The sequence below is a fragment of the Gambusia affinis genome, linkage group LG07 (assembly GCF_019740435.1).
Source record: "Gambusia affinis linkage group LG07, SWU_Gaff_1.0, whole genome shotgun sequence".
NCBI classification, from domain to species: Eukaryota; Metazoa; Chordata; class Actinopteri; order Cyprinodontiformes; family Poeciliidae; genus Gambusia; species Gambusia affinis.
Genome location: NC_057874.1, coordinates 4990132 through 5013092, shown reverse-complemented (window position 1 = coordinate 5013092; position 22961 = coordinate 4990132). Strand labels below are relative to the sequence as shown.

Sequence of the window (22961 nt, the reverse complement as noted above, 5' to 3'; positions counted from 1 at the left end):
GTGGCATCTTGAAGAAGCACATGGTATTTCAAATCCAAACCTTCTTCAAGAACATTTATGTTTGTGTTGAGGTGAATACAGTCACAGTTATCTAAAACCGAAGTAATAAATGGTTTTTATCATCATATCTATCGTTTTCACAGTAGTACCACCAAATATCACGATAACAATCTAAGTCCATATTGCCCACCATTACTGTAAAGTATTTAAAACCTAGGTGACCAGAAGCAGAGATGAGTTTAAATGCCTCCTAACAAGGAAGTGTCCCATTCTAGTACATACCTGCACACAACCTGCTCATCAGGTCTGACTGAGAACAAGGAAGAGGAGGAGCAAATCTGCACTCCAGCCCACTGGAAAGCCAGAGGCAGCATAAGGTGTTGGTGATGTCACAGTGGGAGGGGGCTGAATTTCAGGAGGGGGTGTGGTTACCTCAGCTGAAACTTGCAACACCTATCTGGATCCCTGAGAACAGACAAGAGAAAGTATTGTTCGAGGAAGCTCTAGCCCTGTGGGAAAGTCGCATTCAGAGGATTGAATATAAAAGCTAAGAGAATCCCAGCAGGATCCGACACAAAACACCCGCCGCGGTAAGACTTTAAAACTTGTCAGTTTTTAAATCCTATCTTCGTGGCGTTAGAGCGCTCTGATATGTATGGCGTTTATCTCTGTAGTGCTGAGATAAGTTCGGAGTCGCTGGTGGTTTAAATATAGCCTTTGAGTGATTTCTCTCCAAAGAAGTCTTGGAAGTTTAGCCCTCCTCGCTTGGTATGAAGTCAGTTTTAGGGTTTTGGGCCTACAAGATATTTTTCTGTCAAGTGTTTCCTGATCTGCTTCAGCAAGCGCAGCTGGTTCTGTGGGACAAAGAGAGGAGAGCGAAATAAACGAGAAGCTGGCTCCCTGCCTGGCTAGGATCGGCTCCCTGGAGCAGGAGAGGTTCACCTGGCCAGCCCAACCGGGACTCTGACCCGCCTTAGTTACAGATCGTTTCTTTTATTTCAGTCATTTTTCACCTTTCCATACACGAGTTGGAAATTAAAAAAGCACACAATCCTGTAAAAACAAAATAATAATAATAATAGAAAAAGACAGAACTGATAAAGAAATAAGCATCGCTTAAATAACTCAAAGTGTAGACCAAGTCGACATGATAGATTAAAATGAGGTCAGTAATTTTCCATCTAATGATTAATATTTTTTCATGGTCAGTTTTGTTTGCAGAGGCAATGATGATTTCAGTCGCAAGTGGTTTTTTATTTCCGTTTTATGTATTGTTTTTGGTCGTTTTACTTTCATATTTAAAACATCTCCCAGTTCCAGTGCTATACAACACAGAACAACAACATTATCGTTGATCACAACAACTTCTGGGACAATTTGTGGTCCAGGAAGGAATTTGCCGTCGTGACACTCTCCAAGCAGTTTCAGTGTAGAGTTTCAGTGTTTCTGTGGACAAAACTCATGAAATAAAAAACAGTCACAATCAAACCATATTGGTCTGACACAGCTTTTCATTGTATGGATGGAAATTTACACTGACACATGACTATCTGCTCCACTGTTGCAAAACAGTCCAAGTTGCTTTAATATTTGCTTTTCCCTCTGGTGTTTATCTAGGAACTTCTTCCCTCTCATGTGACAGGACTTGTAGCTCTGCAGAGTATATTTGTTTAACATCCTCATGTGCATCAGATGACTTTGAATGTTTACATTCTGCAAGCCCACTTTTCAGTCAGTGCTCCCAGCTTGTGTGCTCAGTCGTACGTAATGCCTCTCTCTCTGTCTCTCTCTCCGTCTGTTTCTTTGCAGTTGTTTCAGTGGAAGCAGTTGGAGAATTTGTACTTCCGGGAGAAGAAATTCGCAGTGGAAGTGAACGACCCGCACAGGTCAGCAGACGGGCCGCTTTGCTTGTTCTTTTCTGATCCGAAGTGACTCGTCTTTCTTGCTCCTGTTTTAGTCGCCGCCCTCGTTTCAGATCTCCCGTCATTGTGAAGGGCGTCTGCAGCCAGCGGCCTGTTTATAACCCTCTCTTGATAGCTCATATGTTTTACTAAGTTTTTTTGTTGTTGTTGTTTTGCTGCTTTTCAAAAGTGATTTTTTATTATTCTCAGGTTTCTTCTATCAGGTTTCTTCTCAGCTACTCAAACAGTTCTTGTTACTTGTAGTAAAATTTATTATTTCCTCTGTTGGCTCTAATTTTAGTCAGAAAACATGTTTGAACAGCAGGATAAACATTTCTTTCTTCCTGTGCAGAAGAACAGTGACCAGACGGACTTTCGGACAAGCCGGCCTGGTTATCCACTCCTGGTATGCCAGCCACTCTCTGATCAAAACCATCTGGGCGATGGCCATCAGTCAGCACCAGTTCTACCTGGACATGAAGCAAACCAAAGTGAGTTTCTATGGTTTCCAGCTTGAGCCGTGTCTATTTGTGTTGTTTTGGGTTAAATCATGAAGTGAGGTTTGCTGCTATCTTTTTATGGTTAATATGATGGATAAGCTTTGAGTGTAGTTGTCCATGATGAAGACACTGAATGACCTATTAAGGATTTTCCTGGAAGCCAAGGTGTGTGTTTGTGCTTGATGCAACTGTTTAGTTTTTGTTTTGTCAAGAGGTGTGATTCTACAAGGAAGTTCATTTTAACTGATTTGGTGAATAGATGAGGTTTATTTTTATTGTAAGTAATTTAAATACGACATAAATAAAATAAAATATGTAGGAACAGGTAAAACTGTTAGTGTACAAATTAATCTATAGTCACATGATAAATCAAAATGAGTTGGATAATATCCAGTCTGAAAATGAAATGGTTTCAAAACAACATTATCGTTTATCACATTAATTTCTGGGACAATGTATCGTCCAGCCAAATGTTGGCAGGCCTAGTTATTCCTACCGGAAGTAATTTATGTTCTAAGTAGCTAGGAGACAAAATTAAAGAAATGTTTTTTTCTACTTAATGTGGAAGGCATGTTTGTGTTCAACAGTTTTGCTCAGAAAAAGGAAAACAAAATTTTTTTTTTCTCTTTGTGTAGCATTTATACAGTTGTTTCTTATTTGAAGTTACGAGTAAAGCTGCATTTATATCCGATTTATAATAAGCTTTAACTGATTAATAAGCTTTAGTCTAATTTTGCGTAATAACAATATAACGACACAAAGGAACAGCCTTTCTGTTCCGTCCTGCTAATAGCAGAGATCAGTTATTTATGTCACAGGTGGAGAACATTGTCGAGAACAGTTGTAGTCATACCGGATTATGCTATCATTTCAAAACAAATTGAGCACATTGTGTCAAAAGATCAGTTGAAGAGCAACCCTCAGGCCACAAGGATGATCCAGTTTCTTTTGAAACAGCTTCCTTAAAATGCTCCCGGTCCCAGTTCAGCATGTTTTCTGCTCCGCCTCGTTCCATCCCTCTGTCTCGTCTCCTCCCAGTCCAACATGACCACAACCAGAAGCTCGAGCGACATCGCCGTGGACCTCACCGAGCTCAATATCCCGCGGATCAGCAAACTCTCCATCGTGGAGAGCAACGACCCGCTCATCATGGCCAGCAACGGCAGCCTCATCTCCACCGGTGCGCACAGCTCATCGGCTTCATGGCAGTGTTATGATTCGATGGCGACGCGTTGTAGTTAACTGAGCATGCGCTTCCTCCAGGTTCTGCGGACTCTGAAGTCAGCGAGGAGCAGAAGAAGGAGAAGATTGCCGAGTTAAAAAAGAAAGAAAAGGACCTTCAAGACACACTGACGCAGAAGCTTGAAGAACTAAAAAAGATCTGCCTGAGGGAAGCTGTGAGTATCTCAGGGTTTTGGTTTGGATTCAAATCAGGGGGATCCAGACTGACTTCCGGTTTTCATTTGCAGGAGATCACAGGGAAGCTGCCTAAAGAGTATCCCTTGGCAACGGGAGAGAAAGCTCCTCCGGTGCGTCGGCGCGTCGGGACGACTTTCAGGCTGGACGACCTGAACCTTTACGACAAGGTTTGTAACATTGTTGCTCTGCTGTTTGTCATGAAGCTAGTCGGTTTTGGTTAACTCTCAGTTATTGTGCCACATTAGCTGCGTTTCCACTACAAATTGACATTGTCAATATTCTGCCAATGTCAAAAAACTGCAATTTGACCATCACTGTGTTTCCACTAATTAAGAAACACAAATAAAATCACAAGTGAAAATGTTTGTTCACACAGTAAGTCATCAAAAAACATGCTGCTCCATGATACTCCTACTTCTTTCTGTCTTTTCCTTCTCCTTCCACTTCTCCATGGTTTGCATCAGTGGCAACATCTGGTTGCTGATTATGTGACTCGATTGATGCAAAAATAGAAAAAAATTTGCTAAATAAATTGAGAAATTTGCAAAAAGAAAATTGCAATGAAAACATTGCAATTTTGCAAAATAATCCAGGCACCAAAACTTTTTATTGAAAATTGAGGGGTTTTCTTACAAAAATTCGCCATGTTTCCTTTAAGCAAATTTATTTTTTAAATGTCAGTGTGCACTTGTATGGCCGATGCCGTGTGTGTTTGTTATGGTGACGAGGTGTTGGAACTGGCATTAAGAGGTTGTTTTGTGCCTTAAACAAACATAATCCTTTGAGTAAAGCTCTTCAAGTTCAGGTTGGAACCGGTCTCCTCTTCCAGATCAGCAAATAACATGAAACCAAATCGAAACGTGAATATTTTAGGCTGACACAATAACTCTTTGAGAAGATCTCCATGTTTCCTTTGGAATCTCCCCTCTAACTGAGTGGGCATCGTGTGTTTTTCCTGCAGGACCCTCACATCAGAAACCTGGAGAGCAAGCGCTCCCTGCAGCAGAAGATCGTAGAAGCGGCCGAGAGGCTGCTCAAAGAGGACGGCCTGGACAAAACAGTGAAGAGGAAAAGAAGAAACAACCACCTGGACTCCAAGAGGAAGCTGGAGGACATCGAGAGAGAGATTAATAACTACAAGATAGGAGCCAGGTCTGCTCCGAGAGGCTCGTTGATCTCAGCAGGTACAGGAGCTGGCTGTTCGCTGACAGCAGGTTCAACACGGCCTGTTTTTGATCAGTTGATGAAAATTCCACTGTTTGTTTTTTTTCTCAGATGACGTTCAATGTTCAGAGCTCAGCTCTCTTTCTGGCAGCCTCACTTTGGATGATGGTGAGTATGACGCATTTATCGCATCGTTTATCATTTATCGCATTAACTTTGCTTTATTATTGTCACGATGAATTCTAAATAATTTTGCTTGAAAAAATCCCAACTGTCGTTATTGTGAGTTTATTTTTTTTCTTTTGTTTGTTCAGTGAGAGTATCAATAAATCTGAAATCATGAACAAATACAGTTGGCGTGCACAGTTTAGCGATACATATCACACTTTTTTATGCGACTGGTGTCCTGAAGAATGGCATTATAATTTGGAATGTTTTTTGTGTTTGTGGATTCGTGTATAGTTATGTAAAAATGAAGTAGCAGCTAGTTCTTATTTTATTATTGCCGCAATACATCCCGATAAAACTTTACGTCCGTAACGCCCAGCCATACGAGTGCGGATCCGTTTCCTCCATTCCTTCACCTCGTGCTGATCAGTCTTTACTCTGCGTCTCCTAGACGATGAACTGGGTTCTCAGAGGGAGCGGTCTCGATCGGTCCAGTATTCCCCAAGGCCGCACCACGCCGTGACTCTGGACATCTTTCACAACAAAGACAGACGGGTCTCCGCTAACGATCAGCTCTCAGCAGGAAGGTAAACATCAACATCTCACCACATCTAAAATGTCCTTAAACTTCACTTGCTTTGATGAACTATGTTCACGACTCAAATATGTTGCAAACATCATGTTGACAACAGACTCGGTCAAAATAGAGAGCTTGTCAGACGGACGATTGGGAAAACACACCCGATAAGCGGTGCGTGTGTGTGTGCACATGGTTACCGTTGCAGCTTTGATAAACCAAAGCAGAGAGCCAGTCGAGACCTGCAGAGCATATCAAGAGCTAAATTCCTGCCAGTCTCCTCCTCCGGCTTCTCCGACTCCCTGCCTCTTATCAGCCAAAAAGCACCGGCTTTAAAAATAGATGGAAAAAAAACACATTGTGCATGAAGACAACAGTTCCAGAAAGAGAGAGGAAAACAAGAAAAAAGTGGAGCTTGTGATACTTGCATCACATAACTGTTGGCAAAACATGCCAGTTAGAAAAAAAAGAAAGGAATTATCGCTTCACTCTTAATTGGGACTCACTCATGTGTGAAGAATGACTTTAGTACCGTGTCAAACAGAGAGGTTACCTGTATTCAGTTAAAGAAAACAATAAAATAAAAGGACTTTGTCCCAATGACTTGAATGACCTAAAAACAAAGTTCTTATCTCAGTTCTAGGTTAAATTATGACCCAGTCCAGGAATCGCTGCATTACAGCCACGTTGATGGTGTATCAAGCAGCAACAGTCCACTCAGGCGGCCCTCCAGACAGCCGTGTGATGCCCGCAGCATGCCTCCTACACCCCTCCTCACCCGCAACGCCTACAGCAGCACGCAGCTCAGGTACGGCCCGGGCTTCACTGACCGGAAAAGGACGCGGCTTGATTGATGATTCACAAAAGTGTAGCGATAAAATGTTTTCACTGTTTCCATCCTTTTTATTGTTTCACTGTGTTTTTTTGTTTTTTTTTAGATTAGAATTTAACAAAAGGATGAAAAATAGCCAAATTTACATTAAGGATGTTCTCAGATATTTGTTTCTGTTGTCCATGTGCAATCAGCGACTGAATTATTGGTCAAAGTATTTTTGTGGATTTTACTAGGATCCAATTTCCTTAATGTTGGGAGACACGGGACGTTTCCACGATTAACAGTGGTCACCCCACTATTGCCAACGTAGCAACTTTTCTGACAAAAAATAGAAATTGGCAGGTTAAAGAACGGTGATCGGCCAAAAAACTGTAATCAGTGCACCCCTGCATTTCACCTTAACATCATCTCACTTTTTTTTTCATTTTTTAAAATTTATGATGGATAATATGTGTTTAAATTTAGAAAAGTGGTTTAATAAAAATCAAGAAATCTAAAAAGAATATTGTTTTAAAAATTTGGAATTGGGGGGAAAAAAGTTTGGTAAAGAAAAAATCTGAATTCTTTTTTTTTTTTTTTTCTTCCATACTCATTGAATTATCCTAAAACTTAAAACCTGCTGTAAAGTTTGATCTCTAAACACACCAGGAAACCACAAGACGTTTTCAGTTCAAATACATTTCAAGCTAATGTTTTGAAGCGATGTTGATTTTTTCTTTTTGTTGGATTCAAAACTACTTCCACTGTCGTAGATGCCTTATATATATATATATATATATTTTTTTTTTTTTTTTTGTCGTGTGTCATAGTTCTTTAAAAAAAAATAAAAAATCTTCATCATCTCTACATGATTTGATGTTTTCTTTTATTTTGTTTCATATTTCTCTAGAACATTAAATCAGTTTTGATTGACTTTGCAGATCGGAGGACGCCGCTCAGCATTTCCACCAGAGAAGTGGGAGTTTGGAGTCTCTGTCTCAGCTCATGATGGAGACCAAACCGCCCGTACCGTGCGTCACCGTCTCCGCCGCTCGCCGCTGCAACAGCACCGAGGTCATCGACGACGGCTCGTCGCACACCAGCCAATCCAGCGTGGAGTACAGCGCGCCCGGCAACCACACCCATCGGCGTCGGACGCGCGGTCGCCACAGAAACGACCTGTACGCCAACACCGGCAGCATGCCCAATCTTGCGCAGCCGGACACTCGTTGCTACGCCTACCAGCCTCAAGGGCGACCAAACACCACGGCGTATTACATCACCGGCTACCCCAACCACCTGGAGCCGGAGCCTTACGCCAACAGAGTTTACATGTATGAGGACGAGCTGGAGGGTCATTACAACGTCAACCCCTCCTACCACCACTACCACCACGCGCAGCAGGGTTACTACGGCCACGACGTCCAACCACAGTACGGCTCGGACGTTACGGACAGCCTTCCGCACAACGTCTACGCCACGATACGGCCGCCCAGGAACCGGCCGCCGACCCGCAGCACCGAGCAGGTCAGCAGGAGCATCCAGAAGGCGCTGGTGGTGGAGCACCTGAAGGGCTGGTACCAACGCAACGCCCCGCAGAAACAGGAAACGCATCACTATGACAGAGGCTCACAGCACAGCCTGAGCTACCAGACCATGCCGGCGCCTTATCCTCACAACCACAGGAACATGTACTACTCCTCAGGTAGGTGTGCCGCGCTGCACGCAAGAGAGTTATGGCCACTGAACAAAAACGAAAATTCAGATTTTGATCTCAAAATTTTTCTCTGAATTCTGAGTTTTATCCTCTCAGGAAAAAAAGTCTGAATTATTATTACTTTTTTTTTCAGCTGCCCTTATCCTCTACGACAGCACCGCATTGTCTCTCAGCTTCACGTTTTGCCTGTTCACCCGTTAATCTGTACCATTTTTCTCCAGTGTCGTCAGCCTCCTCCTCCAGCGGAAACTGGCACATGAGTAATCGCGGAATGTCAGATTACGACATGCCCATGCATGAGTCCTTCTCCTGCTCATACAGCACAGCTCCCTACGGCCACCCGACCCACAGCAGGTAAGGAGAAGGAGAGGGAAAAAAAACAACTTAGCTTCAGCTTTCCTGCTTATCCAATAAGCCACTCCCTGATCCTCCAGATTCCTGAGGCTAAGTGTTCCTGGTTAGTTTGCTAACGAATTTGAAAACTGCTGTTGTATTTTACCCACAAAGCAACAATATGTAAATATTCTCTTCTGATTCTACTGTAACTGATGACTGTTGTCCCTGAAGCGTGTGGCTGTTTGCTCTGTGAGGAGCGTTTCAGTGGGATTACAGGATTACCATGCTCTCTCATAGATCTGCCACCTCCCAGCTTTTTAGAGGCTCTTGGTTCAGTCCTGACGGCCAGAGGCGTTTTTTCCCCTCTAGTCCCTCCTCCTCCTCCAGTCCCCCTTCCAATCCCTCCATCCCCTCTTCTCCGTATTCCCCCGGCTGTCGGGTCAGACAGGTGGTCCCTGGCCCCGCGCAGCAGCAGCTCTCCAGGGGCCACAGGCTCAGTAAGGTGCCTTTTGCAGAAGGTAGCTCATAGTAAGTAATCTGGCCTGAGTCTCCTCTGTTGCTGTGTCCCCACGGTTTTTATTTAATTTCATTTTTGCCTGTTGATGTTCTTGAGCAAACTTTGCATTTTTCAGATGTTTACTCCATGTTTGTCATGTATAATAAGGTTCCTGCATGGCTTATTAAAAATATGCCCGTCATACCAGATGGCATATTTTCATCCGGCGGTGGCCAATCTTCAGCCATTGTTTTTTTTCTGTTTGCTCTCGTCTGCATCTTGCTGTCCTGCACACACACAGACGCTCCCTGCCAACGCTCTGTCATTCAACCGTGACCTTTGCCCTCCTTCCCCTCCGACCCCCTCCCTCTCACGCACAGATGCCTCCCAGAAACTAGGATGCCGGCCCCTGCTGGGCCTCTAGGGAGATTTGCCAGTGCCACTGACCGGGAAAATTTACCCCAATAATTTTCAGTCTCAGCAGATGAGAAAGGGTGAGAAAGAAAAAGAATTACGGTGGCGGTGATGTGTGGTTTCAGTCGGGCAGCAGGGACTAAAGGAGCGCTCCAAATCACTTCCAAAGACTTCTTCTGATTGGTTCAGCCGGGTGCTTCGTGGTGGCGGGAGGGCACCTGTGTGGCAGAGGGTGACCTCTGAACCTTGTGGCATTTAAATCTGTGCATGTTTGTAATGTCAGTCTGCATCTTTTAATGTAACGTGTTGTGATATTTGACTTATTTAAAACAGACTTTAGGATTAACAAACCCAGAATGAGGGATGCACCGATCAGAGATACTTGTGACTGATTTTAATTTTAACGACTCTGACTGGCTGATGTCAAATCCCAGTTTATGTTTAAGGTGTATAAAAAGTCTAGTATGTTTTTCGTTCTTCTGAATAAATTAAAGTTTGTATTTACTGATTTACATAAAAACAATTAGACAGTAATGTCCTCCAGGTTAATCTATAAAACTCAACTAAAAGGGACTGCAGCAGATCTAATTTCTCCCTTCACAAAACAAAATGTAGCTCGCCACATTTCTTTTGTACATCTGAAAAGGGTGTTGGATTATACAATAGTCCAATGCGTAAGCATGCTGCAGCATTTCTGTAATTAATCACTAATGATTTATTTTAAAGGGTGCACCGATTGCAGTTTTCTGGCCGATCGTTGATCTTTTAAAAGCCTGTCCTGCCAATTACGATTTTTTTATTTATTTATTTATTTGTCTGAAAATTGACCCATCATAAAGTGGAGATTTTCAGACATTTGCAGAGGTAGAAAAGATCATTTTCTTATGCAAGTATCGGAGGATCAACGAAAACTTAGAAATCTGTGCACCTCTATTTATTAAAAATCATAAAAGTTGCATCACAGAAATACCCTCTTCATATGGATATGACATTCCTGTGTTCCTCGATGTTGTAGCTTTTGTGATTTTTTTAACTTTACTCTCAGTCGCCTCCCTGATACTGAAAACAGTTGAGTACTGTTCTTCCACAACTTCCTCGCCGGAATTTTTTTTTTTTTTTCAACTAACACCTGTTAGCGTTTAGGCATGGTGTCTTCACTAATCAGCCAATCAGGGTCAGTCGAGTGTAAAAAAAAAAAAATCAACCGATTCCAGTTATCGGCCGATTTTTCTGTGCATCTCTATCCAAAAGTATGTAATCCGGATTGATTTTTATTTGTGATCTCACCAAACATCTCCGAATGTTTTTTGTGTTCGTCTTTCTTCCAGATCCACCGTGGATGTGAGCCACATGGACTCCCAAATGACCAACCAAACACACGGCATGGAGCCAGAAGAGGAGATTTTCTGGCACGAAGGCTCCAAACCAGGAACTATAGTCTAGCTCTGCAGGATTCCTTCGTGTTGAGCTGTCATTGTGCCTTAGACTGCACTTACTAGTTTTGTTTCTTGTTTTTTGTCTAAAATGGACTTGAAGAATGAAGGAACTTAATGGAACTAGCCCAATGAAGTGCTGAGTTTCAGTTTTCTGCTGAATGCAGTTTGCAAACCGATAAAAGGGTTCTCTCCACTGGAGCCAACTGGAACCTCAGGGAGTTTGCGGTGGTTATCGCCTGTGCCCTGAATCCGAACCTGCTGCAGACTGAACGCTTCAGGCAGAGGGCGAATTCAGACTAAACTTTGACAGTGTTTGCCTTCAGAGATGCCACCTTCACACAGACTCACACCGTCTCTGCTAAAACAAACAAAAAAAAAAAGGAACCTGAGCGAATACGAACAACTTCAACAACTGACCTGGTTTTTGTTTTGTTTTGTTATTGAACACTGGAACCATGAAGGAGGAGCCAAACATCAACATGAAGGAATAAACTCATTAAAATGAGTTATAAAAAAAACAATATTTTACACAGTTTATAACCCCAATGATTCAAACAACTAACCCACTTCCTTTAGTCTTTCAATTGATCACCGAACGCAAAATAAGTGAGCCAAATCCTTATTTGTAGCACCATGTGAGTATTACAGGTCACCAGTTTGAGATCACTGCCACTTCCTGTTTTGTGTTTGTTTATTACTTGGTTTATTTGATCCATGCTGGAAATCATGGGCTGGTGCTTGACCGTTCTCTCTAGAGAATGAACCTGTATGTAAGTGTTGTTATTGTAAATACACTGGTTCTCTGCTCTTTTTTTTTTATGCATTTTTTTATATATTTGGGGGGAGGGGAGAGCACATGTAATATATAGTGAACGATAATTGTTAAGCTGGTTCTTAGTTATTTGTATAATTGTGCGTTTGTTTGCAATAAAAAAATCCTATTTGAGCCAGTGTTTTTGTCACTTTGGGGGGACTTTTAGTTCCAGAAGGTAATCTGGATGATAATCCAAGACTTCAAACTGAGGCGTTTTCAAAGACAATCACCAATTTTGTTTATTAATAGTAATATGTGTACAAAAGCACCTAATGAGTCGGGTGAGGTGGGGGGATTCTTATTACAAAATTCAAACTCCAACCTCAAAATTTACTGAATTTCCTTGGAATTTTACAGAAAGCCAAGTAGTACATAATCGTGAAATCGAAGGGAAATAATTTAAGACTTTTTACATCTAACAATCTAAAAAGCGTGGCACAGTTTCACCTTTCTCTGCATTTATGAGCATGTCTCTACTAGCGTTTGTGCCCATTCTTTGCAAAAGGGACAATTTTCAAGTCTTGATTGTAATTTTCAATTGGAATTTGACTAGGCCATTCTAACAAGTGGTTATCTGTTAGTTTAAACTCGGGCTGTATGTTTAGGACTGCCGTTTTCCAGAGGTTTTCTAGAAGAAACTCCTCCACACAGGATGCTGCAGTCGCCATATTTCACCATGGAGATGGTGTGTTCAGGGTGATGCACAGCGTTGGTTTTTGCATTTATCTACCCCATATACGTCTTGTATATTTTAAATGGAACTTCCTGTCTCGTTTCAAGTGTCCTAAGATATGTACTCTAAAAACTGGACTCAATGCTTGGTAAGACTTTCTGTTTGTGCAGTGAGCTTTGAATAGTGTTAGTCCATCACATAAAGTCATTAAAGTTTGTTTTCAATGTGGCTAAATCTGGATAAAGTGCAACACATTTGCAAAGCAATGCAAGTATGATTGATTTTTAAACACCCTGAGATCTGCTGCTCAGCTGTTTTCTCACTGTTGTGCTTAGTTGTCAGACTGCTTTTGTCCGTCCTAAAGCTGTAAACCAACCAAACCCGTATTTAAAAACCCGTCACACCCTCCTCGGTCTATAACCTCTCCTGTCATCCCTGCGAATGACAAACTGCGGAGTATACAGCTTCAAAACCCTCCCTGTAAGAGGAGCCTGCTGCTCTACACATGTCGTCCATTTAATCCCCATGAACAACACTGTGCTGCTACAAGCCTTCTCCTCCTTTCCCTCCCTCGTTTCCTTCCTTCCTTCCTCACATTTTCCTGCCACCTAGCACATTAACTCGCGCCCAGCGCCTCTCGGTAACGTGCTCGTAAGCTAGCTCAGAGGAGGTCTCGCGCCTCCACAAATTCAGGGACAAGAGGGGCGCGAGCGCCTTCTCGTCCAGCTGCCTGCCTCACACCAGCTACAGCCAGACGATACCGCTGACGTTTCACTACTAAAACAAAAGCCCCGCCACCCCCCACTTCTGTACTTACCCTTCATTATCAGCCCAGAAGAAAAATCCGCTAATGTGGAGTAAGGCTCGGTGTCAACCGCAGTAATTTAGGTTCAGACAGACGAATGGAGTGTAGAGCTGCCATTAAATGTCTGATGGTGTTCCCGGTATCTGTTGTTAATCAGGTATAAAGACTACGAAGGAAATGACAAAACTTTTACCTTTAGGAAGGATATTTCATTCACGCTAACCCGATGAGCTACGTTAGTTGAAATTTCACATGTAGACCCATTAGAAACCACAAAAAATAATTTTCAAACCACAATTTAAAAGTGAAATCCTCATTGCTAAACATGGTAGTGGCAGCATCAGCATATGGGAGTGTTTTTATTTCTGCAGGAAACACTGTCCGAGTTGATGAGAAAATACACGGAGCTAAAAACTGGACAAAAATCTAAAAATTATTATTTTTAAAAAAGCAAAAAAAAACAAAAAAAAAAAAACTTGAGCCTCCGGCAGGAATTCACTTTCCAGTAGAATCCAATAGCTTTTAGATCAAAGCAAATTCTTGTTAGAATGGTCTAGACAAAGTCCTGACCTCAATCAAATGAAGAATCAAACATTTGGAGCTTCACTTACCCTTCTGTAGGGAACAGCATGAATATCACAATACAGATTTACAATACAGGCTTCTTTCTCTCTGCTGAGTCGACAATGACACACACCTGTTGAGTGAGCAGCGGGCGGCACACACACACGCACCTACACATGTTCAGCTGCTGCTCCGGCAAAAGCAAGGGCCTCCACTGTGCCTTCTGAGACATGACTTTACTTGATTCTGCTGCCAGCGGTGCCTGTGTTTACTTCAAGATTCCCCAATATGGATGATGGGATGAGGCAGCAGGGGACGTAAATCACAGCTGTAGCCCAGAGGGAGCGATCAGGGAGGGCCATTAAACTCAACAGAAACACTGGAGATACAGAAACAAGCCTGTGTGTTTTTGGGGGTTTTTTCTTGGATTTTACGCACAAATGTGTTGAAAAGAAAACCCAGAATGCACCACGTGAAGAACCAGTGAGCCATTCAGATAGAAACACCTTTCCTCCTGTCGGGAACAGAGAAGTGGAGCGCTGTCCAGTTCGGCTTCCATTTCCATTAAACTCTGCTCCAATTATCTGGACTACAGTTGTTTAGTTTTTTTCTTTTTTCTCATTTGCATTTTTAAGCCGTACATAAACATAAGCAAAAAAAGCAGATAATGGTCTGCACATCATGGGATACATTATTATTTCCCAAGGAAACTTCTTAAGTACGGAGGTCCACATGAGTCACAATTCACTAAATAATTTTTTTTCTTTGCTCAAATATGTCATAAATGATTTAATATTCAATACAAATTCATAATCTACTGATTTCATACATCATTAAAAGTATGTATTCAAATAAAAAACATACTTGCATGCTGCAGCACATTATGTATTTTTTAATCTTTGTTAATCTTTTTTTTTTTACCATTTTCTCCACTGTTTGTTCAACGGGGGTATTAATAAAAGGGAATAATATGAAATGCAGTTACACTTCTATAAGTGACTGGTATCCTAAAGAAACGTATTACAAATGGGAATGTTTCTCAAGAGCAGTATTTGTTATTGTGGGGCTTTTATTGCTGTTTCATGCAGTCACAGCCGTATAGTAACATAATAAAGTTACTATATATTACCTTTAGTGAGTAAAGTGGCTATAGTCCTTACAGCCACTTTTACACTGCAAAAACACAAAAGTTTTTTTGGTCTAAATTTTGGTGCAATTTTTTCTTCGTACACTTGAAATTAGAGAAGACTAATTTACAAATTTAATTTTTTAAATCAATTTTTTAATCAAGATACAGGAGCTGGTTTTCAGTCAATAATTTCCTAATATTGAATAAACGCACTCGTTCCACTGGCAGATTTACCATATCACTTTTAATGAGACATTTCCCCCCCCCCCCATGTAAAAGTGAAATAAACTACCAGTGACTTTTACATCAATATTACAGGAATTACTGACTTAAAACAAGTTGCTATGTTTTGCTGAGAAGTTACTCGTAAGTTTTTTCATGTCAAGTGTAACTGAATATTTACACTAGAAATGATATCAAAAACACTTTTGTAAGATTTTGTGTTTTTGTAGTGTGTCGTTTGCACAGCAGTACCACAAAATATGGCGACATGGTGAGGAGCGCTCTGGTGCTTTCAAAAACAAACTTTTAAAAGATTTGATTTCTTTTAAATTAGCCATCAGAGGAAAAAAAATCGCCATCCGAAGGCCATGTTTTCACAGGTTTTTTTCTTTATTATTATTATTAAATTTTTTTTTTTTTTTTTTTTTACCCCCCCCCACAAGTGCATTCTTGTTATCTGGACTCCATTGTAGACGGAGCAGCATCAAAGTATCGGATCTGAGTTCAGGGCCTTGTTGACAGCAGATGACTCCACTCCGTCAGAAATGCGCTGTAATCTGCTCCACCCTCATTGATTAGCATGTCAGATGAGTGTAGCGTTAGCTCGTCCGTCACCCACGAGGCGCTGTCAAGATTAAAAGAGGTCAGGAGAATTCCTTTCAAGTTTTCCCTTTCAAATATTGATAAAGTGATCAGACTGAAGTCAAAGCAGGGCTCGCTCTTTTTGAATGATTCCCTTTGTTTTGCAGCCTGATGGTTCCAGTCCGATGTAAACCAGTTCCACTCGAAAACGTGAAGAGCTTTCCGCCTCCGTGAACTCCCAGCGCTCCGTTGTCTTGGCAGCGACGCGTGTTGAGCGAGCGCTTTTCAGCCTCGCTTGAAACTGCTTTCGCAATTTCGCTCGAGTGCAAAACGGAGGCCTTTTGCGAGACTGATTGAACACAGGTTTCATAAACAAGAGGCTTCGCAGCTTTGCAACACGATTTGCAGAGCCGGGGGGGGGGGGGGGGGAGAAGCGCCCCTGACAAGTTCTGACCGGAGTGTCACGGGACACCCTGAGGAGGAGCGTTTGTTGGTTTGCAGTCTTTTCATTTATCGGCAACCTGCCAGACAATAAAGAAACTCAAAAGTCGTCGCATTTTGCAGTGACGTGGCAGCTACTCCTTCATTTTTCCCTCCAGAAATGTCTGAATCTTATGGAGGTTTTCCTCCTGCTGTCCCAGAGCCTCGAGGAAAAGGCCCATCGGAGATTTCTTCAGCCCCACGCCTTCCATCTTGTACTCCACCTTGTTCTTCATGTTGCGCAGGCGAAACGAAGCGTGTGCGCCTATCACTGCGGAGCAGACGGAAGTAAATAAAATCACATTTCAGAACTTGACATTTGGCAAAAAAAAACAACAAACAAGCTCATAAATAAACCCAGAGTATGATCTGATTCAGGGAGAACTGCGGCCATGTTTACACGACACCGCTGCCTGTAAACTGCTGGTGTTTGTCGGATGTTGAGCAGAAAAACGTTCCACGTTTACCAGACGAGACGCCTTCAGTCGGCTGTAGTTTGCCGTGCCAGGTCACCAAACGGCGCTATGATTTTAGCATGTCGAAACAACCCCTCCACTTTGACCTCGGACTCCCGTGAATAAAGTGTAAGTTGTGTTGGACTGAAAAGGTCAGAAACACAACAAAGCACGATACTATCTGCCATTGAGTTAGTTGTTATCTGCCCAGGCATGCGAAGAATAAACCCTGCAGCTGCCCGTTCTGCGCATGTGCGCCCGAGTGTTACAAAACGTTTTACTCCAGGCCAGTGTTTGTCAACCTTTAATTGGGCCAACGCCCCACTGTCCATTATCCAGGTCCCTCACCACCCCCATCCGTCAAGGAAATTGTAGGCTACTTTGCACTGAATATTATTTTAGTGTAAATATTTCTATCACTATTGTTGATGTTTGGATTTTTATGGCAGTTCCTGTATTTATCATCAAAAATAATCTCCCAGAGAACAAAAAAGCGACGTGAACAGAAATGACTTTTGCAGGCGTCTACAAAAAACGCAATGAACGGACATTCAAGTTAAAGAGTGGAAAAAAGATTTTTGTTCTGTGCAATTTTCTGATGCGAGTTGCTAAATCTCGCACAAAATGACCAGATAAAAGATCCACAACAATACCAGTTTAAACTTTGATCCATTTGCAATAAGAAAGTGCTGTGCAACATTAAAACGTGGACAGAACTGCATCCATATCAATCATAACTCTTCTTCTCTTCAGTGTTTCTGTCAGCTTCTGGCGGTGCAGCTCTGTGCTGCCTTCAGGAGAATAGGACATCAGAGTTTTTGGTGTACATCATGTGTTTCACGTCATGTGTGGATTTGCCACTCATATTGATTTTTCACAGTTCACTGCCGGATTCGTTCACATCTAGTTCGTCACTCCGTTCCATGTCCTGGTCGTCCTGTTTCTGAGTTTTGTGCGTCATCATTTTTTATTTATTTTATTAGTATTTTTTACCCCCTACGGTGCGGAGCGGTCGGGAAGCTTATCGATGGAAAAAAGCAGACTGACGAAAGCCTTTTAAAGCAACGGGGGAAAAAACCCCGGTATTCTGATGACTGAAATTCAAAAGTGCTGTGGTACCGCTTACCAAACCACTTACAGCGCCGATGTTAACCCTATAAAATGAACGCTCTCTATGCCATCACCCATGGATGGATTTCTTTATTTAAACTGGCTCATTTTTCTGAGGGATACACAGTGAGGGTGTCATGATTTTAGTCATTACATGTTTATAAGAGCGATATTCCAAAACTCCTCAATAAAACATAAAATATTTGAAAATCAAGACACCAGACAAGTGAATCACAGCAACGTCATCAGCCGGTGTAAAGCTGAGCTGAGCTGCACTAAGAAGCTACAAACACTGAAGAGAGGAAGAGCTGCCATTGATGGAGTTGCAGCCATGCAGGAATACAGTTTTAGCATGTTGCTCAAACTCTAAACTGGTATTGTTGTCCATTTAAGAAGTAAAGTTTTCCTTCCAGCAAACGCCCCCCAAAAGGAATCCCAGCGCCCCCCTTTTGTAAAAAATCTCCACCAGCGCCCCCTGCCGTCCTCTGTACGCCCCCCGTTGAGAAACGCTAGGCACAGCAGGGACAGAGCGTCCGACCCATAGATCCTTGACAGAGGTTCAAGTCCCGCCACGCCGACTTTTGCCGCCTCTGACAACCTGACCACTGTCAAATAAAGACCACTAGAAACAAACATTAAACATAATAATAATAAAAAAATAAAGTTTAGACTTTGTATAATCTAGACCACTTTTAAATGATATAATAATTCATAATCAAGTGTTGCATAAAGATTATCCATCAACTTACAAGTGAGAGGTAAAGTGATGGCTGTCATAAACGTCATGACACTGCCGAGCAGAGAAATCAGCATGTAACTGGCCACCATGACGATGATCACGAACGCCGTGGGGTTCTGGCTCTTGAAGTTCTTGATCACGGCTCGGTTCTCTCCGGCCCAGACGCAGCCGAGGAAGACGACCGACACCACGACCACGGCTGTGAGCATCCCCACCGGGTTGAGGAACCTGCAGGACCACAGCAGGGCGACACGAGGCAGGTCAAAGAGTCTATGGTGTATCCACTGTCTCCCTCTAGTGGTTAGATGTTTGTATTACAAAAACAACATTATCCGGACATTTCGACAGAGAAATGTCCGTTTTAAAAGAAAGCTGGAAGCTGTAAAAAGCAATTAAATAATTGATTAATGGATAAGTCTGTTGATTTAAAAAAAAACAAAAAACATTTTTGTGCATCTTGTGTGTGTGTTTTGGTTTTTTTTATTAAACTGGTATTTGCTTTACAAGTCCAGGGGCCTCATGCATAAAGCGTGCGTGCACTCAAAAAATATGTGGCGCCATATTTTACGCACAAGTCGGCATGTAGAAAACTTAGATTTGCGTCAAAGTTTGCGTAAATAAACGCACACTTTTTCGCTGGCGTGAAAATGTGCGGCAGCCACGCCAACTTTTTCTGTGGACAATATCAAACTACAAAGCGTCAAAACTCACCTAAATACACTGAAATCTGACGACATTCGCTTATTTAGACCAAGAAGCACCAAACCCGACGTTTTTATATGATTTTAATATTTTATTGTTTAGACGTAAACGATTAAACTGAACCGCATTTATCCTCAGACAATAAGCTAACACACACACACACACACACACACACACACACACAAAATATAGAAAATAAAAGTATGTGAAAACCTCTCTCGAATGTAAATAGTACTTTTTCTTTTTCTCAGTTTTTGTCTCATAAAGATGTAACGCACTTGTCCGTGCGCCGAAGCGCATGAAATGCATCTATGGGGTCATTTCATTCTCACTAAAAAAAAAAAGAAGAAAGAAAACAGTGTTGGATCAGCAGATTAACTCCAAACAGGTTTGATTATTTTAAGGTGATCAAGGTTTGTAGACAATCACACATACATAACTGCGCAAAAGGGGCACATCTTTGCGCTGTGCCACAATTAATTATGGCAGCACTTCGGCTCTGATGGAGAACATCGCCAATGGAAGGATTCAGAAGGAACGATTGATCAGAGATCATATTGATCTGCTGGGAAATGTTGATGATGGTTTATGAGCGTTTAGATTAAGTCAGACTGATCATCCTGGAGATCCGAGCTAAACTTAAAGAAGGAGCCGTGTGGTACCGGTACCGGTACCGGTGCAACTGCAGTCATCCTTCAGTGGAGCCGCCCGCTTTGTGAATGAGCCTTTATGGACAGAAAGCATTTCTATTCTGTAAATGTACAACTTCTGGACATGATTTAGAATAAATGTCCACATTCCCCACTCAAAGGACTCTGACACGCTCTTTGTCTTTAAATCCCGGCTGGACTCGCTACTGTTCAAACAGGCATTTGCAGGATTTCTTTATTTATTAATATTTTTTTTAATTATTATTATTTTCTTCTTTAAAATGTATTATTTTTGTTTTTGTGCGGTGACCTTTTGGCCTGAAAGCACATTTAACATAAAATATAGAATTATAATTATTAAAAATACTCATACAGCCACAAACAAGGACGTTGTCATGGTTACTGCTTCACGTGGTGGCAGACTTCCGGGTATTTATACTAATTTACAGGGCGGACCAGCAACTCCGCTCTATTTCCCGCAAATTAGGATTTATGAAGGAAAGGTGCGCGGCCACGTGCGTGCACAAGACTTTATGCGTTCCTTTTTTTGTGTGCCAAGTTTTAGTGTAAAAACTCTTTTATGCATGAGGCCCCAGATAAAGCCAGCTTTGTGCTTTGTGACAGCAGCAGCATTGACACACCACCACCACCACCACGGCTTCTGGCCAAGTTTATGACCTCTGTGGAAAGAGGGCTCTTCTTATGCTGCATTCAAACAACAAAAACCTCAAACAAAACTAAGGACAACAAGTTTTAGATAGAGTAAAGCTATAAAAAAATTTTAAGGTACAATAATAGTTTAAAAGAGCTCAAGAAGTTTTAAGGAAGGCAGATTTTAACTTTTTCCAGCAAATGACAGTCTGAAAAGTGTAGTGGGTGGATGCATTCAACCCTCTTTACTGCATTTAGAAGTCTAGCCCAACTGAAAGCGACCAATCGATGGCCGTCCACCTAACCTGGAAGCTTTGTTGTAGTCAGACGAGGGAAAATGGAGGAGTTTTGATCTGTGGTCGATTAATGAAATGGTATTTAGTTTTCTATCCGAATGACTCTGCACTTTGCATGTTTGAACATCTTTATTTGAAAAATGACTTGTTTAGTGTGACGTCTGACGCAGCAGGGAGAATGGTTGGTAAATATCCACGGTGCTAAACAGATCTGGTTAAATCTCAGGTTGTCTTCTACAAACCCATATGCAGCTACATTTGCTGAACATTAAGTGAGGGAAACGTTTTCTCACAGCATAAGCAAGACATCACATGGTTTACTCAAACTAGTAACCAAAAAAAAAAAGTGTGTCAAAGTTCAGATTTGCTGATATGGAAACTATGAGTCAAGATGAAGTCACTGGAGCAATTTTCCAACGCTGGATTTGGACTCCAATCAAACACGCAAATGCAGCTGATTTGTCACCAGTATGGCATTTTCATAGGCTGAAGAAGCAAAACACGTGACCCACGTTTCAATACAAAAACCCAGGTTTGCAAACTTGTCATGATAGTAAAACAAAGACTCGTACAGGATGTTTGACGCTACCAGATAAGATTGTTAGATCACTTCGTCAACTAGTTACAGACATCTGGGCATGCCCAGACTAGTACAGTCTGTTCCTGGATTTCACGCTACACCAAAGCCTCTGTGTCAATTATCTGTAAGTGTCAAGCAGATGACGAGTTCCCAAAATGATCAACTTTTAACCTGCAGTATTTTTTATTATTATTATTCATTTTGTTCTCAAACAGCAGCAGAGTTGATTTCCTGGCTTTGCATCCGCTGATCTTTCTAGAAGCAGGTTAAACCCTTCTTTATGTCCAACAAGGCGAGCAGACTGCCTGAATACAAAAAAACCAAAACAAAACAACAACAAAAAAATCAGATTAAAAAACTGTGCTGTATGGCATTTCTTACCCGACAATGGAGAAAACAGCAATGGCGAGAACCATGTAATTAGACTGATAATAAAGCAGGTTGCTGACAACTCTGTTGTTCCATCTTGCCACGTCTCCAAAATCTGGTTTAGCGAACCTTTCCGAGCCGGGGAAGAAGTCATCCCACGACCTCAGCGGTGCTAACTCTACTTTAACCATTAGAGTCCTGTGAGTTCTTTTCTTCTGACAGCTCAGCTTAGCCGCACCAACAGAAAAAACAAACTGAAACTTCAAGATCAATCTCGCGAGAGAGAGATTGCCAGCTCATGACGTGACTTTGAAAACCTAACGCTATTGGAGGAGAAGCGCACGTGTTTTCTTTTTTTTTTTTTTTGCCATAAACTAAACAAGAGGCGCGTGAGCTCTGAAGTAAACCAACTCATTATGTTTCCGAAGTGTTTTAGCGTCGGGTTCTAAGTTGTTATTTCTGTCGGATTTTTTTTTTTTTTGGCGCATGCGCCGTATTAGTTTCAACTTCCCATGGACGCGACACGTCAGCGCATCCGCCATATTGTGAGTGTCAAGTTATCGTTGGAAAGTATTAGAAACGGGGTTTTCTGTGTAAAAGAAACTGAAGTATATGTTTGAATAAGTTTCAATAACCGTTTGAATATGAATATCTGCAAATTAAAGTAAGACGTACTAATATGAACTACATATTGAAATTTACCTCAACTCTCCGAGAGAGAGATCTGAAAATTAAACTGTATCTGTCATTCCATGATTGGAGAATTTATCCCTTTATTTAGTAATTTTCTAGCGTGTATTTAATAATAAACTTTTAAATAACTACTAGATACCAGAAAAATCTTTTTTGTTCCTTCATAGTTAGAAGTATACATACATTTCCTTAGTATTTGGTAATGTTTCTGTTAGTAACATTTAAACTGTTTGAATTGGGTCAAACATTTTGGTTATCCTTCCACAATCTTTTCATAACAGCTTACTGGAATTTTGGTCCATTCCTCCTGAAAATTATTTAAAATTATTCCCAAAAATATTTTTAAAAGATGTTAATTAAGCAGCTTAATACTCATGACATCATTATCTGGACCTTTCCAGATCTTTGAAGGTGATAAAAAATAAATAAATCTATATTTAAGGCAGCGCCTGCTCTCATTATACTCCACTATGAACAGTAAAGACATTTAAGATGGCTCCTAATA

General features: G+C 41.5%; 2 protein-coding genes across 6 annotated transcripts in view; one reads left to right on the top strand and one right to left on the bottom strand.

Annotated features, from left to right (window-relative positions):
- frmd4ba (FERM domain containing 4Ba) overlaps nucleotides 1-11888 on the top strand; it is a 55548-nt gene extending 43660 nt beyond the window's left edge. For 2 of the 5 annotated variants that reach the window (XM_044121562.1, XM_044121558.1), the window contains exons 12-24: nucleotides 1810-1886; nucleotides 2254-2392; nucleotides 3440-3581; nucleotides 3665-3798; nucleotides 3871-3987; nucleotides 4782-5004; nucleotides 5096-5152; nucleotides 5604-5739; nucleotides 6367-6537; nucleotides 7485-8248; nucleotides 8482-8614; nucleotides 8894-9124; nucleotides 10835-10939. In XM_044121562.1, coding sequence (XP_043977497.1) covers nucleotides 1810-1886; nucleotides 2254-2392; nucleotides 3440-3581; nucleotides 3665-3798; nucleotides 3871-3987; nucleotides 4782-5004; nucleotides 5096-5152; nucleotides 5604-5739; nucleotides 6367-6537; nucleotides 7485-8248; nucleotides 8482-8614; nucleotides 8894-9124; nucleotide 10835 — 2325 coding nt within the window. In that variant the 3' untranslated portion in view covers nucleotides 10836-10939. Of the gene's footprint in view, nucleotides 1-1809; nucleotides 1887-2253; nucleotides 2393-3439; nucleotides 3582-3664; nucleotides 3799-3870; nucleotides 3988-4781; nucleotides 5005-5095; nucleotides 5153-5603; nucleotides 5740-6366; nucleotides 6538-7484; nucleotides 8249-8481; nucleotides 8615-8893; nucleotides 9126-9472; nucleotides 9587-10834 lie in introns of those variants that run through there. The other 3 variants (XM_044121561.1, XM_044121560.1, XM_044121559.1) reach the window with 3 other exon arrangements.
- Nucleotides 11889-14684: 2796 nt separating this feature from the next.
- On the bottom strand, nucleotides 14685-22068 carry LOC122833732 (PRA1 family protein 3-like). Its single transcript, XM_044121563.1, has 3 exons — nucleotides 21776-22068; nucleotides 18526-18743; nucleotides 14685-16482 (listed from the first exon to the last, which is right to left on the bottom strand). The coding sequence occupies exons 1-3, from the start codon at nucleotides 21952-21954 to the stop codon at nucleotides 16307-16309; spliced, it is 573 nt and encodes a 190-aa protein (XP_043977498.1). The 5' UTR covers nucleotides 21955-22068; the 3' UTR covers nucleotides 14685-16306.
- Between the last annotated feature and the right edge of the window lie 893 nt (nucleotides 22069-22961).